This window comes from Aulostomus chinensis, chromosome 7 (assembly GCF_037954235.1).
Source record: "Aulostomus chinensis isolate RoL2024-O1b breed Wild chromosome 7, RoL_Achi_v1.0, whole genome shotgun sequence".
Taxonomy (NCBI): domain Eukaryota; kingdom Metazoa; phylum Chordata; class Actinopteri; order Syngnathiformes; family Aulostomidae; genus Aulostomus; species Aulostomus chinensis.
In genome coordinates, this window is record NC_141326.1 from 2,754,408 (window position 1) to 2,772,825 (window position 18,418).

The 18,418-nt window shown below is 44.7% G+C and overlaps 1 protein-coding gene across 5 annotated transcripts in view; it reads left to right on the forward strand.

Annotated features, from left to right (window-relative positions):
• Positions 1-16,527, forward strand: part of mical3a (microtubule associated monooxygenase, calponin and LIM domain containing 3a) — a 65,895-nt gene extending 49,368 nt beyond the window's left edge. For 3 of the 5 annotated variants that reach the window (XM_086208147.1, XM_086208148.1, XM_086208150.1), the window contains 10 exons: positions 22-116; positions 609-779; positions 1,798-1,848; positions 2,632-2,739; positions 4,855-4,948; positions 5,811-5,861; positions 6,723-6,773; positions 13,030-13,129; positions 14,188-14,261; positions 14,341-16,527. In XM_086208147.1, coding sequence (XP_086064273.1) covers positions 22-116; positions 609-779; positions 1,798-1,848; positions 2,632-2,739; positions 4,855-4,948; positions 5,811-5,861; positions 6,723-6,773; positions 13,030-13,129; positions 14,188-14,261; positions 14,341-14,525 — 980 coding nt within the window. In that variant the 3' untranslated portion in view covers positions 14,526-16,527. The remainder of the gene's footprint in view (positions 1-21; positions 117-608; positions 780-1,797; positions 1,849-2,631; positions 2,740-4,854; positions 4,949-5,810; positions 5,862-6,722; positions 6,774-13,029; positions 13,130-14,187; positions 14,262-14,340) is intronic. The other 2 variants (XM_086208149.1, XM_086208151.1) reach the window with 2 other exon arrangements.
• The last annotated feature ends 1,891 nt before the right edge of the window (positions 16,528-18,418 follow it).

Below are 18,418 nucleotides of genomic sequence, written 5' to 3' on the forward strand. Positions count from 1 at the left end.
TCTGCTTATTCTGTGTTGCAGACTTGAGGTCACGCAGGAACTTGAGTTTCTCAGAGGATTCAGACCTGTCTTGTGATGACGTTCTGGAGAGATCCTCCCAGAAATCAAAGGCAGATGTGAGTACCAGTTGATGCGAGTAGAGATATCGCCTGTCAGCCTGAACTGATAAGAGACGAGAATGAAAAACATCCACTTAAATGACGATTTGATTCGCTGCCTTTTTGTGGAAGCTCTTCAGCAGCAATTTAACTTTGTACATCAGAAAAGAAATTTAATACAAATTGAAGCAGCACACCTCAAATTTACTTTGAAATTGATCGTCATCTACGATTGAATCCAGCTCAGACAATTGTAAAGCTTCCCTCGTGCTTTTTCACTTTGGAAAACGGAAGCAAGGACCCGCGGTTGTAAAGTAGGAAGAAGCAAATAAGGAGTTACCCCTTGTGCGGCGTTCTTATTCCCAAGTACGTATGGTGAAGCTGTTTCACCTCTCTGGACAGTGAGTTTTGCAGGTGGGCTTTACAAACCTGGACATGTCATCATCACATCACTTCCATCCTTTTGTTCTCCTTAAACCCTTTACCTTAAATAATGTCTTCCACTCCTAGCGGCACGTGGACATCTTTGACCTAGTGTCAGGCATTCAAATGGAAGCAATAAAGGAGGAGAGACTGGAAAAGGAGAGGAGGAGGGAGTTAAAGGAGAGAAGGAGGTTGAGAGAGACACAGAAAGAAAGAGAAAAAGAGTTTGATCGAGAAAAGGAGAAAGACGATGAGGAGGTATTTTGCTGGATGGGGTTGAATAATTTTGAATTTCAAATAAACATGTAAAGTTGTGTCGTAGTTTGGCAGTAATAATGATAATGACTGCACATCTACACACTTGCCTCTGGCTTTTAGGACTAACCTTGAATTCTCATTTGATTTAACATTTTTAATGTGTTTTCCCCGTCAACCTGGCAGTAATTGCCAAGGTGGCATGTTAAATGCACATCAAAATTAACATTTAGTCAGGAAGTCACTGGATACGTGAATTCATGCTCAGAAAAGTTTGCAGACATTCAGTGCAGTATGCTAATATAGCATAAATCATGTTAGGACTGCTGAATTTCATTAATATGAGTCCTTTTATATGAATCCATTTGCATTCATTATGTTTATGGCTGAAATTCAAACTTACTGTCTCCCCTGTTCCTTCTGTGTGTGTTTAGATAGATATGGTGGAGTTTAGGGCCAGAGGCATGCATTCATTAACCATTCATTGCAAACATGTTATTAAAAAAAAAACAACCTCTTTTCTTTCTTTTGAACGTCTATGCAAAGAATATGTTGACATTTTGTAATGCTTCATAAATTACATGTCATGCATTGGCTCTGGGTTCCAGTCACAGGAGGTTAAAGCTGTCATGCCTGCTGGGCCGCGTGTTAGTCGAGAAGGAGCTCTGTAGACTAGCGACTTACTAGGTTTGCGAGTTTGTGAGTGTGGTCCACACTGTGAGTCTGAGTAGATGGAGGAGACGTTGGTGTGCACAGCAGCGCACTTCCCAGAGTAATTCACCTCTCTAATTGTTAATTGTTTCATTTGGAGCTCTGATTAACACACAGTAGATGTTTAAATTGTGACTGCAGGTTTTTGTTCTGTGTGTGACATTAACATTGCCTGTTTTGATGGTACATTTTAGCTACATGAGTCATTTTTTTATGATTATTTTGACCATTTTAACATAGTCATTAACCCATTTAATCATAACATCTGTATCATGTTTGTTTCCTCACTTTTTGTTTTGTCTTCCACAAGTCTGTTTATGTCCCTCACGCACTGGCGTTCAAGAGATCGTACGCCACAAAGGTGTAGTATTATCCATTCCCCTTAATTAGCTCCTCCACCCCACCCTGACCCTTCTGCGCATGTGCGATTTCACCGTCCGTAACATCCTACGAGCGTCTGGCCTCAAACTAACTGTCCTCTGTGGAAGCATGCGACATCAGACTGCAGCTGCTGCTCACTCATCGCTGCATATCCACTCTGTTAAAACGTGACTTTTCCGTAGCGCTCACCTTTCCTGGCCACAAAGAAACTTCTGCGTCTGACATCAGGGGCTCTTCCTGTCTGACTGTTGTAACATCAACCTGCCTGGTCTGGCTGCTGGAACAGTCTTCCCGCCAGCTCTGCTCTCTCTTCCTCTCTTTTGTCCTCACATGTCAAATGTTGGCGAGGAAAACATCCTTGATTCCTCTCGTAATGTACTGCCTAACGTGACGGGGATTTCAGGATGTTTACAATAACGCCAGAAGGGTTATCGCTGAGAGAGGTTCAGTGAAGTGAAGATAAGTGGCACATTGTGTTCTGAGATGATTTATGTTCAAGGTGCTCTGTGGAGTTTCTGCAATTCTGTAGCGCTGTTGTTTACAGGGAAACTCCTCAGGGCACTTTTCACACACCTTGTGATCTTTCAAGGCCATGAGAAGTTTGTAGCTGAGTAATGAATTATACGTAGTACTAGTAAATCTTGCCCCTCAATGTATCCACTCCCCACCTTCTCCTGTTTGTTTCTTCTGATGGGCCCGGTGAAGACGAGTTCACATTAGGGGCTTTTGGGGGAATAAATCTGACTGTTTGTTGTCACTTCAGAAAACCTACACGGAAGAAGAGCTGAATGCCAAACTGACACGGAGAGTCCAGAAAGCTGCGCGACGGCAAGCGAAGCAGGAGGAACTCAAGAGGCTGCACAGAGCCCAGGTAAATGACCACAAACCAGAGCCCTGGCATGTAAGGGTTGGCTCACAGTTCCCGAGCTGAATAAAATGAGAACGTCCGCGACCATGTGCAGGTGGCGGTTCTACATCTTCTCATCTCAGCGCGCAGAGCAAAGTTACCTTGATAAAGCTAAGGATGCATTCATCTGTATTTAGATAAAAGTATTTTCCCCAACACGAATATCAAAGAAATGGTCTTAATCACATTGCAATATGATAGTCAGTCATTTTCTCTGAAAACACAAAGTCAGCACTGCAAAGCATTTCTCCTCATCTTCCTGCAGGACAGATTCACACGCTAACAGCAGCCTGCTACTGCATTGAAGCCAGTTTGCCACAGTTAACAACACAAAAAACAATTTACCAGCATGATAAGACCACTTTTCTCTAATTAGATGCTGTAAAACTTCATCTTGTTTTTCTTTCAGATCTATGAGGGGTTACGCCTTCTTCCCAGTGTTTGTGGTAGTAAACCAAATTAGTTTCAGCGCTTATCGCAGGATTGTAGTTGTCAGGCTGAACCGCTGGCTTGTTTGAGGACACGACCAGAAGAAATTATTGGAATTTACATTAGTCAGCCTTGTCCTGGTCATGTGACCTTTTACTTTTGGGACTGGACTTTCTTTAATAATGATGTGCTCAGTATTGAACCCTCACAGAGGGACGATGACAGTCTCACAGTGTCACAGGTCTTTCTGCTGCGTGCGTCTAGAACCTGAATTGAGTTCTTTGTTGTTACTCTGTCTGTCTGTCTTACAAGGATGTAGAAACGTTGCAGACGCTCAGTGTCCCCCTATGATTTTGTTTGTAACCCAACATATGGTCACGCTCATATGACTCAACCCCACTGGCTGAGAAGAGTCCCGTCCTCTGGTGAAGAGTCAGTCCACTGTGCTGACATGTGACGCTGATGATGTAACTGTTCTGCAGTTATGCTGCCACTCCACTGACACGGCACTAAGCCACGGCTGAAGACTGTCCTCCTGGAGCTGTGGTTCGCTGGCCTGCCTGTTGTTTCCTTCGAGCAGCTATTTGCAGAACCAGAACAGGCCTTTGCATCTGTCTCTTTAACAAAGTGCAGCCATGACAGAGAAAATTGAAGAGGAATACAAGTCACAGTAGACGGTTTCCTGAATCTGTACACATTTCATTCTACTCGTTTGCACCAACCACCGTCAGCAAATGACGCATCACGCCTAAAAGCAAAATGGCAGCTTGGTGGACTAAATGGTTTATTTTAGATGCTGAACTGCCAGTGATAGCTGTAAATGCAACCATCCTTTTCAAAATGCATTTGCTGCTTTAGAGGATTTATAGTTCCATTAGGAAGTTACTTCTCTGGTAGCATTAGCAGCTTAAAGAGAGGGAGACCTGTTAGCAGGGGGATTTGACCTTTCCTTAAGGACTGTGTCTTGACTTAATTGCCTCAAATCTCACAAAAGCCAAAACAGTTGGACTTAGTGCTGGGTAACATATCCATATAAGACAGATTCTGATATTAGAAAATATGTCTGCCCCCTCCGTTGTATCCCAAATTTCCAGCTGTTGCCTGTAACAAGTTAGAAAGTGGTTCCGACTGCACAGGGGAGACGTGAACAATTACTGTTGGAGCCATGAGATTTGTGGAATATCCAGCAGGACAGGCTGATGTGGAAGGACTCATCAGGGCTCTCAAAGAGCGCGAACCTCCAACAAGGCGAATGACATCATCAGATCTGGATAGAGGTTTGGATCAATGTCTAAACCTGATCAGTGGCTCCTCAGTGTTCTACCAAATCCACAACTTTTTGAGTTGTCCCCCCCCCAGAGATCACATGTCCTCTCTGGTGAAAGTGATTGGCAGTGTTCCCCGTGTGCTGCTGTGCGTCTACTTTAAACTGGGAGAAGTTGCTGCATCGATGGCCAGGGAGAGGAATCCTGCAGCCCCTTTCTTGGAACACTGGACAGTTGTAATTAGTGGAGATGTTATTGTTCCTTCCCACCAATTGTATCTGAGAGCTTTGGTGTAATGGTGTCAATTACTCTGTTTGTGTGTGTGTGTGTGTGTGTGTGTGTGTGTGTCTTTATCTCTGTAACTGTAACCCCTTTGTCTTTTCAGATAATCCAGAGGCAGCTGGAGCAGGTGGAGGAGAAGCAGAGGCAGCTGGAGGAGCGAGGCGTGGCGGTGGAGAAAGCTCTGCGAGGGGAAGCAGGTAAAAATCCCACACATACCTCTTTCTTTCTTTCTTTCTTTCTTTCTTTCTTTCTTAGTTTATAGTTAGTCAGGCCGTCCTACGTGGCACAGTGTTTCGGAACCATTTCTGCAGATTGATATCCAGTGATTTCAAGGGTGTAGTGAATTTAATAACACTGATAATTCTCTTATTAACATTTTAGCGGGGACTACATACATAGAACTTGATTTTATGGCAGCTGCTCGCCGGCGTCTTCCTGTGAGAGAGAGTTTTATCTTTAATGCCTTCAGCCTTTTCTGGATTCCTAATAAAAATCCAATTGATGACTATGATGATGTAACCGACAGTTGTATTACAACAGCAAATGTGTCCCTTTGCGATCGTTCAGACGGCGTTGAAACCACTGGCTGTATTTACCGTCTTTTCACTACAGCACGTAAATTTGTACGCAGAGAGACATCAAGTAATAAACCTTTATTATTCTCGACAAGGGACTATTACAGACATTCGTCCTGCGAGATTAAGAATACATTATGTATTTGTCGCAGTTTTATAATCATGTAAAGCATGAACAGTGCTCCGTGGCGTGTAACGTCAGCTACGTGATGGGGCTTTTAAATGAGAGGACGTTGGTCAGGTCCTCCACTGCAGTGCTGCTGACGCGTGTTCCATCCAGAGGAGTGTGATGTTAAATAATGAAAGCAAAGATTCCACCAAAGAAGCACAGGAATGGTCAGTGGGTGCAATTGAAGTCATCTCTGTTCAATCAGTCCATTTTCCTACCAACCAAGTAACGATTTACTTCCTCCCTGTCAGCTGTTTCTCTAATCAGATGTTGAAGTGTGTCTCTTAACATGTTCACTACTCTACTCTCTTGAAGGGTTGTATAAAGGTACTTATACATTACCCAAACAGCACAAAAGAAGATCAGGTATTAGACTTCCTGTAGTTTCCTCTTTGTTAATGACATGCGACACTGTTATGTAGGTTCCATCTGTGGTGACACACTGCAACAGTTCTCCATGTCTGAACATGTTGTCCGTCCCTAACATGTCCGCCATCGTCAGTCCGAGCTGCATGCACTCAGGAGAATGTGTGTCCCGACATAGATTTGTGTGTGCTCATTCTGGATGTGTGGCGTCTACTTCACTGCCTCTCTAGAATTATCTGAACGTAAGGAATCAAATTTAAATTGGTGTGCAGGCTGACAGCCCTCTTTCTGTAAGCGTATAAATTGTCTTTGTGTAACAGTTTCAGCAAATACTACTGCTGTGGCTGAGAGCTTTTATGAAGACATTTGTTTGTTGAATTGTGACGTTAAATGAGAATCTGCTCTACTCAAAGATCTCATTTAACACCCAGATGCTCTTTTAGTTAGAAATGACGAAGAGTGACATCATAACATGATAAAAACGAAGCTTTTCCTCCCGTTTGATTAAATATTCAAATTTGTCTCAATTTCACCACAAAGTACAGCACAGTTGACAAAACAGTACAAGAGGCGTTGTGTGAAATCAAGCAGACTGAGCCAGTCAACAGCAATGCAGCAAATCTATGTAACAGCCTGTTAATATTTAGGGAGGTGCCGTGTAGTCATGCGCACAGTCCGTGTTTGTATCATGCACGCGGGTGAGTACTGATGGGCGCTCCGTTTCGAATGTCGCTGCGGTGTGTATGTGTGTGTCGATGTGTGTTTGTAAGCACATGCATGACTTGTTGCAGCATTGTTTGTGTGCCCAGTTTGGGGCTGTGAGTAATAACTCCTATCTCTAATATATCCCTGTCATTGTAGACTATTGGGGAGATTCTAATTACAGTGAAATCCTGGACTTGCATCTGGGCGGTATGTATTTCAAATCTGTCGCTTTAAACTAACCTAATGGCTAACCAACCCCCCCCCCCCCCCCTTTCCTTGAGCTTTGTCCCTCACTCTCCGCTGGCTAACTGGCTGGCTGTCTGATGAGCTGGCTGGCTGGCTTTTAGCCACATTGCAATACATTACCCTCCCTCCCCTCTCCCGCATCCTCCTCTTCCTTCAGACACTCTCCACATCAAACACACAGTGCGCACGTGGCCTCATGCTACCCTGTCAAGATTGCCTTTGATCTGATTGGTAAATGAAGGAGTAACTTGTATTTGTGACTCCCGCACCAGAAACGCCAACAAACACACTGCAGAGATCTAAAGAGAAATGTACGTCATTGCACCGTGGATGTGCCAAAACGGAAGAACACAAATAGACTCACAATTCCACAAAATAGTTGTAAATGAATACCAGGCTCGTGCAACTTGATAGTACTACCAACAGGACAGGCTCATTAAAGATGGCTACCTTTTAACACTGTGTTGGTAGTACATGAAGTCATGGAATATGCCAACACCATGACTCTGATGGGAAAACATTCATCAAACAATGGAACTATGATGGTAAAGGTTGGGGATATTCTGAATCTTTCTTGTCAGTGATTCCATTAAGACCAAAACTAACAATCCACTGAGGACTACTGGAATTTTATTATTATTATTTAAAGCCTGATAAAGCGTCTCTGTCCCAGAGCTTTATTGCTGTCCAAAAACCATTAGAAACACATAACTGGGTAATACAGCCCTCCTTTGATGAACAGGGCAATATAGTTAATCTCAGTAGACACGCTCCATCCTGCTGCCATTAAGAACAACTCTGAATGTTTTTCTGCAGCTGCTTGATCACAGCTACAGTGCAGAGCTGCTTGAGACGTGCAGCGGTGCTTGACCTTTTTATTCAGATTCATACAAAATCTGAAAGTCACAATGATGTCAGCTTTTGAAATTGTAACGAGGACGTCCAAACGATCGATCAGCTTCACACACGTTCGTTTACTCGTGACACCTCCACCAACTAGCTGCCCCCCCCCCCCGCCGCTTCTGTAACTCTGTGCTCTAACAGCTTCCCTGAGTCTCTCTCATACCTGCTCAGTTGCATAACTCCCCCGAGTGTGTATGTAGCGTGTGCTAATGGGCAATGTTGTAACCTTCGACCCTTAGCTGCTTTTGTCTAAAGTGTGATTCAACAGTAACGGTGTCCGTCATGTGTGGGCCGGACATCTCGTGGTGTCTGTGACTGTGGACTCTGGTCTTGTTTGAATATGAGTGGAATGTTAGACGGCATCTCCACATGTTCGAGCAGCACCTGTCTGTCACTCTGGTCTTGGTTCTTGTCACTCATCAGACGGGGAATTGTGTGGCGTTGGGACATAACAATGTGTTTGTTTGTTCTTATACAAACAGCTGATGTCTCTCCTGGCAGAATGTGTGACTGGAGGAAACACTTCATTGGTTTTGCATAGTGAATTGTGAGAACTGGGTGTTCTGGGTGTGATTGCAGTATTCTGGGAGTGTTAGAGATTTTCCTGCTGGTGCGTATGCATTTATTTAGTCGTCTCTGTTTATTGAGTTGAAACAACGGTGATGGTGCTTGTAGCATTCGGAATGAATACCAGGATCATGAATTGAACAGCAAAAAGAAATTGTTCTCTTTGTCAGAATTTCTCTAAAGCAACATTATGCAGCTCTTTTAGCTTAAATTAGCCACTTTCATTCCTTCCTTCAAGCCCCCAGTGTCTGTTCTGCCACGCTGAGCTGAGCTGAGCTGAGCGTCTGCTAACTAGAGGTTCTGCCTTCAGGTCCAAGCAGATAGTTTCAAATTCTCAGTGTAGAAACCATGATAGAGACAAAAAGACATAGTCATGCTCATGGAGGAAATTAAAAAGAGAAAAACTGGAACCTTGCCTGCCGCTAATCTCTCAATCAGTGTCATGCTAACTGTTAGCAACTGCATGGGAACTCAACAGCTGTGAGTTGCAGTAATCAGTCTTCAGCATGAGGGATGTCACAGTCGAACCGAGTCCTTCTACGTCACGCTAACACGTGTTTCCATTCCTCTCTGTCGCTGTCCTATCAACACGGGTTGCTTCAGCTCAGATGGTGCTACTGTAGTGGAGCCCTCCACCTGTTTCCACGTTTCCACTGCACTGGCGTCCTTTTACCAGCAGAGGGTCACTGCTAGTCTGCAAACTCCATAATGCTGCTTTGATAAGTAAGATACAGGGTTTACTAAGTCCATCCATCCTTGCATCCATTTTCTTCCACCTATCCTGTTAATGGTGGTGGGGGGTGGAGCCTATCCCAGCAGCCTTCCCCCTGGACAGGTCACCAGTCCATGGCAGGGCCAACACATAGAGACAGACAACCATTGGCTCTCCCAGCCACACCTACAGTCAATTTAGAGTCTGGATTAACCTGGTCCCTCTTGATGTCTTTGGACTGTGGGAGGAAGCTGGAGTACCAGAGAGAACCCAGCAGGAACAGGGAGAACATGGAGACTCACCCAGAAAGACCCCGTGCTTAGGAGACTAGGGGACTCGAACCTGGAACCTTGTTGCTGTGAGGCGTCAGTGCTGACCACTGCACCACTGTGCCGCCTGGGTTTACTAAGTATTAAGTGATAATGATACATTTAATAACCAGCATAACTAACATTCGTAAGGTCTATGAAGCCTTTGACTTTTATGTTGATGTATCTTTGTTCTTGTTTCTTCTGTTTCTCTGTGATGGTCCCTTGTCGGAAATCTCCCAGCTCTTCACCCTTCACCTGAAAACCCCTATTTGTTTTATTGACCCACACTGATTAAACTTGTATCCAGACTTAAAAAAACACAACAAAAACAAATAACAGATATACTCCACTCCTACTTACCTCCTGGTGGATGTTTACACCTCTTAAATTGAAGCTCAGGATTTCCCCAAATAAATATCAAAACAGGCCTCTATTGTTAATGCAGTGAAGGTCAGCCATTAAAGTTGTTCAGTTAATCCCTGCAGCCTTTATTTGGAGGGTAGTATCCTCTGTCTCTGATCCATCTTTTTTGAGAACATGGGCTTGGTGGGTGCATGTATGACACAGCCCTAATTTACACTTCAAAAGTCATCACGTGAGCTACAAATAAAAGTGGGTGCTCTTCACATGTTAAAGCAGAGGCCGAAGCATCTTTAAAGAAGAAGCAATTATCATCTATAAGGGTGATGTCTCTCCTGGTGATCAGGAATAGCTTTCATGTTGGGATTAAACCATTTTGTAGACCAAAATAAACATGGTACGTGACTACAAGCCATCATACTGAACCGGCGTTCGCCGCTGCTTCCTAATGGAAGCTTATTGAAGATCTACAGAGGCGAGATCAAACAGGAGGCTTGTTTATTTCTTGTCTATAGTCGATGTTTTCCGTCTCGTCTTGGTTTCCTAGTTTTACTCGTTTTTCCATCCCTCACACCACAGAGCTGATCTCTCCCACCTCCCCTCCCTAGGTGATTAGTCTTCTTCCTCTCACAATGCTCCTGCCCTCCTTTGATTTTCTCCTCAATGTTCTTTCTTCTTCATCACGACCCCACCCCCCTCTCCTTTCCCCACCTTGCTCCCACTTAATGTGTCCTCTACTCTTTTCCCCTCTTCATCATCTCTGCTCTTTATCCTCCTCCATCACTTCCGCTGTTCTTTCTCGACTTCCCACTGCTGTGTCCATCTGCTTTCACACCCTCGCACTCTTTCCCTTCTGTCTTGTGGAAGTTGAGCCCTTTGTGGGGATGCAACGTCGAAGACCTCTCCCCTTCTGCCTCTGCTGTTCCCCTGAAGGTAAAGTAACCTCGCCGCCTCTGCTTGGCAGGTTACCAAGGCAACCACACGGATCTCCAGAACGGGGCTACCCCTTTGCGCTCCTCCCGATCCTCTTGTCCTCCTCCCTTACCCATCCTCACAGTTTTCATCTTGTTTAATCTGGCTCAGTAGATTTCCCCACAAAACCTGTTGAGGCTTTTGTGTAGACGTCAACTTAAAATGTTGAAAAGGGCACTTTGTAGGAAAAGCTCGTCTTCTTTACTTGGACGACTCCACAGGACAGATATTATATCCTTCACATGGTCTTTGTTGCCTCAGTCTTAAGCCTCACTCTCAAAATAACACTGTACCACAACATGTTACTCAACCTCCAGCTCCAGCAGCATCAAAGCACATATTCTGGTTCTAATTCACTGTGCTGTGTCCAAAAATGGAGGTGGGGATCAAGAATATTCTATCTGCAGTCAATCAAAGGGGAAACTACTCTGCTGTTGCGTGTCTTGAACCAATGGCATGTGCTGTGTTTGCTTTTTGGTTAAAATGCAATGTAAAGCTGAATAATTTAGCACAGGACCCGAATATTTCAGCCCTCCATAAGAATCCTGCCCTCACACACTCAGCGGCAGACGTGCCGTATAATCATAAAGCGAGCGATCGGCAGCGGAGACGTGGCTTGCTCACGGGCAAGTTAGTAGTTCAGTGAATGACTGTCTTGCATGGTGCGATGATTCGTTATAAATATTGAAGCACTTTACCAAACCAGTCTTAAAGATTAATGGATGGTCTGGTTTGTTCCTGTGTCTAACACCTGTCAGTGGAAATCTTGCCTGAGCCTCAAACCCTGTGAAGAAACATGCTTTTGATTTTGGTTGTTGTGTGATCCAATTTGTTGTTCCTTTATTGCTGTTTTTGCTGTGTGCTGATGGTGGCTCTTCTCTCCTCTCTGTTTGAAGCCTTGGGCTGAGGGCTGGTGGTGATGGAAATGGGTGAAATGGTTCAAGAAAAATAGAGAAACACTTCACAGTTTGGGCTCAGAAACTCAGTCTGTCTTTTTCAATTTCTCCTCCAACTCTTATCTCGCTTCGCCTCACTCAGCCCCTTGTCTGTTAATTAGCAAAAACCAGCCCCCGAGACCGCAACCGTACGATTTATGTGCGTAAGATGTTTTTCCTTTTCATTTTGCTGGAGCCTCCTCTTCTCCAGCTAAGAATGTCATGCTACATGGAGGTTTTCTTTCATTGAAAGCGCTTGGCTCCACCTGCCGCAGTCAGATAATGCAGAGAGTGCATGGCCTCGGCAGCAGACCTTTCTAGAGCATGCCGCGTGGACCGGTCTCTGCGGCCCCTCTGATTGTGCTGGTAATGAGAGCTGTAAAGCACGAAGGTAATAGCAGTGAAGATGCGTCACCGGGGGCAGACTTCATAGCGGCGTGTGAACTAGGGCCCCTCCCATATTTCGTACTGGCTTATGTGTTTTCTAAATCTAAGATTAAAAAACTTTTTAGCAGCACATAGGATGCAGAAAACAGTGCCTACAGTGATTTACCAAATGGCGTGAGGTCGTGTGTCCAGCAGGGAGCGCTCCGGCACCTCTGCCCTGTTTATTTGGCTACTTTTTTTCGTCTTTATTTAAATGATCATATATGACAACATTGAATGGTTTTTAATAAAGTAAGTTATTTGTGCACAATGAACATAGAAAGGGTCTTTTTTCCATCCAGCACCAAAATCCACCATATCAGTTACACATGTTGGTGATTTTATTATTTTTTTTCTGCTCTAAAATCTGAATCAGGCTCCAAAACCCTTATCAGTCTGGCCCTAGTGTGAACTCAGCAACTGGTCTAATTGAGTCACTCCTGAATCATATGATCTTCCACTTAAACATTTAAAGGCAGCAGAATAATTCAGCATTTCCCCTTCCCTCCTCCGCTGCAAAAAATAGATCTAAAATAGTTTTATTTCTGTTTATGTGTCATCATGTGGTTCCTTGGGTTTTTTTTCTTTGTAACTTCTTGCTCGCAGAGTTGCTCTTAAACACTCACCTACTGGGGAAAAACTGATAGGAGCATGTAGTGGCTCCAAAGAGCGGCTACGACTGTCACAAAGTCCAAACTGGGTGAAACAAACCTCATCTTTGCAACAGCAGGTATTGTCTACTTGTGTGTGCGTGTGTGCGCGCGAGCGCGTGTGTGTGAGGGTTGTGTGTGTGCACACTCGCTAGTGTCGAAATCTCCACGCCATCTTCTGTGCACCATAAGAAGTATGGACCAACTGAAAACGTTGGTGTGGAGTCCATCCTTCCACCTCACCATCCCTCAGCGAGGACATCCTGGCTTGGCCGTCGTTGCATGGCCTGTGTCGGTCCTTGTCTGTGTGACATCCGTGTCGGACCCAGCCAACCATCTGGTCTCTCACTCCCGCTCTCTGCTTGCCCCCCTCTCCTCCAGGCATGGGCAAGAAGGATGATCCTAAACTAATGCAAGAGTGGTTCAAGCTGGTGCAGGAGAAAAACGCGCTGGTCCGCTACGAGTCAGAGCTCATGATATTGTAAGTATGATCCGCTTCACGGTGACCTCCCGAGGCTCATAATCTTTCCATTTCAGCGGTTGCTATGGCCTGTTGCTATGGAGCAAATTGCAAATGTTTCATCGTATTACATATTCTTGTGTACGCATCAAACAGCGTTGTACATTTTAAGTTACATAACTTCTCTGCATGTCATGAAATGTTTTGATGTGAGCAAACAAGAAAAGCCTCTCTTAACTCGCTAAAACAAAGCGTCCTAAAATCCTCGTGAATGTGCTGAAGATCGGGGAGCGACGAGCTGCGTGCAGCCATCATGATCTGGAGGCGGGGACGTCCAATTCCACGGAAGGAATGTGGAGTTGGGAAGATAAAACCTGAGATGTTATTGAAGTTTCTTTCCTGTCAGTTTGTAGCTCCGCACCTCTGGGATAAAGTCATGGAACAGAAGGAGAACGCCCCCCCACTCCGCTTGCTGGAACCGTGTCTTGTAGATTTACAAAGCCAGTGTACAAATACTGGCTTTTCTTTTCTCCCCTTTGTTTCTTGACTTGTACAACCAGTTTGATGGATTAGAATTGCTGACTGAAGCTTTTGCTGCAGGCCAGAAAACAAAACACAACAATGTGCTGAAAAAAACTGCTGTAAAGTTCTGTGGAGCTGATCGATAGCTGAGGGGTCACCCTCCGGGCTCGTGACCTTTGCCCCTGCAGGTGGTGATTCTCAAAACCCTGCGAGATTAGAATTAAATTACATTTTTTAAGTGACAATTTTCCTGATGATGCAGCCAGTAGAATAATGCAGCACATTTTTTATTATCCATCTACAAGCAAACTTAAGAAAAACCTTGACGGATCCGATATAAATGAACTTCCCTCATCACTGTTAAAAACACTTTTCAGCAGTGTTATTAGAGGGTATCGGCACTTGCATCCCACCTTCAATTATCTCAAGTTATTCCGTATCAGTCGCACAACCTCACAACTTATTTACATGTTGGGAAGTTAAATCATTGTTGTGGAAACGGAAGCGAATGATGACACGGCTGATAACTAAACGGTCCATCTTCTTTGTGTTCCCAGTGCCAGAGAACTGGAGCTGGAGGACCGACAGAGCCGGCTGCAGCAGGAGCTCAGGGAGCGAATGGCTGTGGAAGGTAGGTGCACAAATCTTACTGAGCCCACTCAGCTGGAGTTGAGCTTCAGTCGCTAAGGACCTGTTGCTGCCTGTGTCAGACAACCTGAAGAATGAGAAGGAGCTGGCCCAGGAGAAGCAGATCCTGAATGAGATGTTGGAGGTGGTGGAGCAGCGCGATGCCCTGGTGGCCCTCCTGGAGGAGCAGAGGCTTCGGGAGAAGGAAGAGGACAAGGACCTGGAGGCCGTCATGCTCTCCAAAGGCTTCAACCTCAACTGGGCATGATAGGAGAGAGAACCTGGCACCACCAGTCCTGGGTTGGATCCCGACAAGTGTGCTGGACACTGACTCAGGCCGTTGGTGTAATACTGTCACACCTGCAGCAGTGAATGTGTAAAGGGTCCACACACACACACACACACACACACACACACGCGCGCGCACGCCATGGCTGCCACTGACGTTCCAGCCTGCAACGTTTACATGTCCTCCTGGAGCCAATCCCGACTGGTCACTCTGCGCTCTCGCTGTGGTGGGAGGGGCGAGTACCTTCCCAAGTCTACCATCGCAGCCCTGAAGCGAGCTTCTCAAACAGGGGACACCTGTGGGAGGACATTGACAGACGTGTGTCATTCTTGATTATCTAAAGGGAATAATGCAGTTGGGTCCTGCTGATGTAAAGAAATTGTAAAGAATTGTGTTTTGTGTACAGTTGTGTAGAACCAGTAACCCTGACAGCAGACGAAGATCTTGTTGTTTTTCCAGACACAAAAGGACTTCCTCCAGAGGCGTTGGCGTGCTGGAGGGACGTCTCCAGTCGCTCCACTCTGACTGGAGGGACGCTGACAAACTGACATTCTGATCCTAATGAACCACAAAGATAACATGGAAGGCTATTTTATTTCTCTTGTTTGCCCTCAGTGTTTTTATGTGAGTCATCACTAAGAATCCATTAATGATGGCCATGTTTTATGTATTTATTTTCTGTGTTTGCTTTTAACACAACCTTTTTAATTTTTGTGTTCACTAAAGAGAGTCCATGATCCAATCATCCTGCCCTTTTGCATAACACACACGCACCCATAAGTCATCCGTGTCAGTCAGGCATGTAGACCGACCCTGGTCGTGGGGACACTGAGGACAGACACACACCCGCCCATTCATGAGGAAGACGGTGACCACGCTGGTGCGTTCCACTGCAGCAGCCCTGCTACAAACCCTCCCTCCACTAGTTTGTGTCGTCCAGACTTTCTTGAATCTCAGTGGAGTTTTTCGGTTCCAGTACTGATTCTGATACCAGCGCTCTTTTTTTCTTTGAATATCATAATTATTAGGGATGTTCCAAAATTATTGGTGGCTATTAGTCACTTTTTCCATGTGTCATATCAGCCCAGCAAATCAAGATTTTTATTTTTTATTTTTTGCTCATTGTTGTTGTCTATGATGGAACCTCTGGGCTTTCCAAAGGTTTTAGACATGGAGACAAACGTTCCTCTTTCAAATTCAGCTTGTTTCTGCGTGCTTGTCAGTGTGACTGTATGGTCGATGTCATACTGCACACAACTTTTGTTTTATTGCAGATAATATCGGCATCAGCAAACAAGCAGGAACATAAGAGATACCGGCATAAAAATGGACTATCGTGGCTCCCTAGTAGTTCCTGTTCTCGGCTCCATGTTCACGGTTACATCATGAGACTGTTGTAAACCAAACAGCACTCCTTATTAAAGAGAGCGAAAATATGAAGACGTTTATGAGTGTACGCCAGCACAAGCGACAGAATCTGGATGGGCGCCATCACCTGAGCCCATCTGTTAGAGGGACGTGATGATGAATGTAACGGTTGTAAACTGGGAATCTTCTGAGCTGCTCTGGTCATCCACTAAGGCGTTCTGACGAGATGGCCAAAATATTAGGAACCCTTCTCAGTTGTGTTGTATTTGTCATGAAGGGAGGTTTCTTTCTTTTCTGGCGATATATTAGCTGTACCCCCCCCCCCGTGTCTATCACACTGGCCGCTAATGTTTACAAATACTTGACAATGTTCAATGGTAAAGGACTCGTGGGGGAAGGAGCCGTCTGTCCAGGTTCACGCCCGTCTCCTACTGTACAGTGTTTTACTGTTGTGATGTTCTCGTTAACCAAGCTGGTTTCACTGTTAATGGGAGGGCCGTTAAGTTCACATCACTCGTTTCTGTTGGTGGATACAAACACACACACACACACACACACACACACACACACACACACACACACACACTTGTGTCAGTATATGGCAGTGTAACTACTTCAACAAGAGGCCTTTTTCATTGTCATTCTCCCTCAGACAGTTTGAAGAGGTGTGCAATCAGATGAAGTAGCCCGACGGCACAGAAACACTAGAGGCTATGTTTATGACTTGAGCTGTGAATTAAAAAGAGGAGTTCCGCGATTCTAAGGGTTGTTGTTTTAGGTGGTGTGTGATGAGTTTGACATGATTGTATTGATATTTATTAACGTGTGAAAACTGTACTATATGTAAAGAAAATGGATCCTAATTTTTAAACTGTTCTGTTGACACATGACTTGTTACGTAAATGCTTTATGTAGCTAAAAATGCATAGGGGTGTTGGATGTATGCTGAAAACAGCAATAAAACAATGCAGTTCTTCTTTAAAATGTTCTCTACAGAGTCTCTTTCTAGCCACGAGGGTCATGGCGTCGTCAGCCTCACAACCCTGCAAATCAGCCACCGCACGGGTAGAATCTGCACTTCCTGAGGTCCACGCAGAGTTACAACAATAGAAATACAACAGATAAAACACAAAATACTCAAAGACCAGGAAACAGCAACACGCAAAGTTATGAGCAGTAAGAAAAAAACCAACAACCTTTGAACCAATACACAACAACTCATGATTGTCTTTTTCCTTTATTTTTAAAACTGGATGTGACCATATTTAGATGAGGGGGTGGAGCTGGACAGGGATTTACGGATGATGTAACTGCTCCGCACCACGCTCTCAAACGTGTTTTGAGTGCTGCAGGGCTGACTTTTTTTTGTTTGTTGTTTTTTTTTTTGTGGGCCAACCCGTAAATTAGCGTCACCGCAAACAAAACCCAACTGGATTTGTACCCTGGATTGTGGATTATTGTTGAAATTCGCTCTTCAGTGAGCTAAAGTGTGAGATTTATTTTCTATGCCACCAGTTTTAGGATGTTTGAAGCATAAATGTAATCATCAGAAGGGCCAAGTTAACAGCAGTGCTATGAACAAACGACCACACGGACTCGTGACCTAAACATCACCACACAAACCCTCACGTGTTGTGTTTGGTGTGATGTTTGGTCTCCATGACAACCTCTGCCGTATCTTTTAGCCACTCAATAGAATCTGTTGCATTAAAGATGTTAATATTCTTTGAAAGTGACAAGTGTGGTTTCAGCTGGCGAATTGTATACCGTACAACTAAACGTTAAGATATTTGAAGCTTGTGTTTGTTGTTTGCACATACAACTAAGAGAAATTAAAATCAAGATTGGACAGGAGAGGTTAAAAAGGTCGCCTGAAGGTGTCGCCACCATTTAAATATCATCCCTCCATCTTCTCCTGTCCAGGGTGGTGGGGGTGGAGCCTATCCCAGCAGCCTTCCCTCTAGACGGGTCACCAGTCCATGGCAGGGCCAACACATAGAGACAGACAACCATTGGCTCTCCCAGCCACGCCTACGGTCAATTTAGAGTCTGGATTAACCTGGTCCCCTCTTGATGTCTTTGGACTGTGGAGGAAGCTGGAGTACCAGAGAGAACCCAGCAGGAACAGGGAGAACATGGAGACTCACCCAGAAAGACCCCGTGCTGCAGCCGGGGCTCCACCCACAACCTTCTTGCTGGGGGGCCACAGGGAGGACCACTATCCCAATATCAATTATCTTACTTGAGTTAAAAGAGATTGAAGAAAAGATTCAGCATTGACGTTTCAAGACTAAATAATCCAGCATTGATTGTTTGTTAACAAACTGGAAAACATTCCAACAAATTACAGGAGGTGTCCTGAGGCTGTGCTACTTAGAGTCCTTTCCAGATATTTTCCAGTCATGATAAAGCAGATGTTGACTGTAAAGATGGACAGCGGTGAAATGGTCCTGTTACTCAGTGTGTGTTGCTTCATCCGCTGACGTTCAACAGCACAGCCTTGT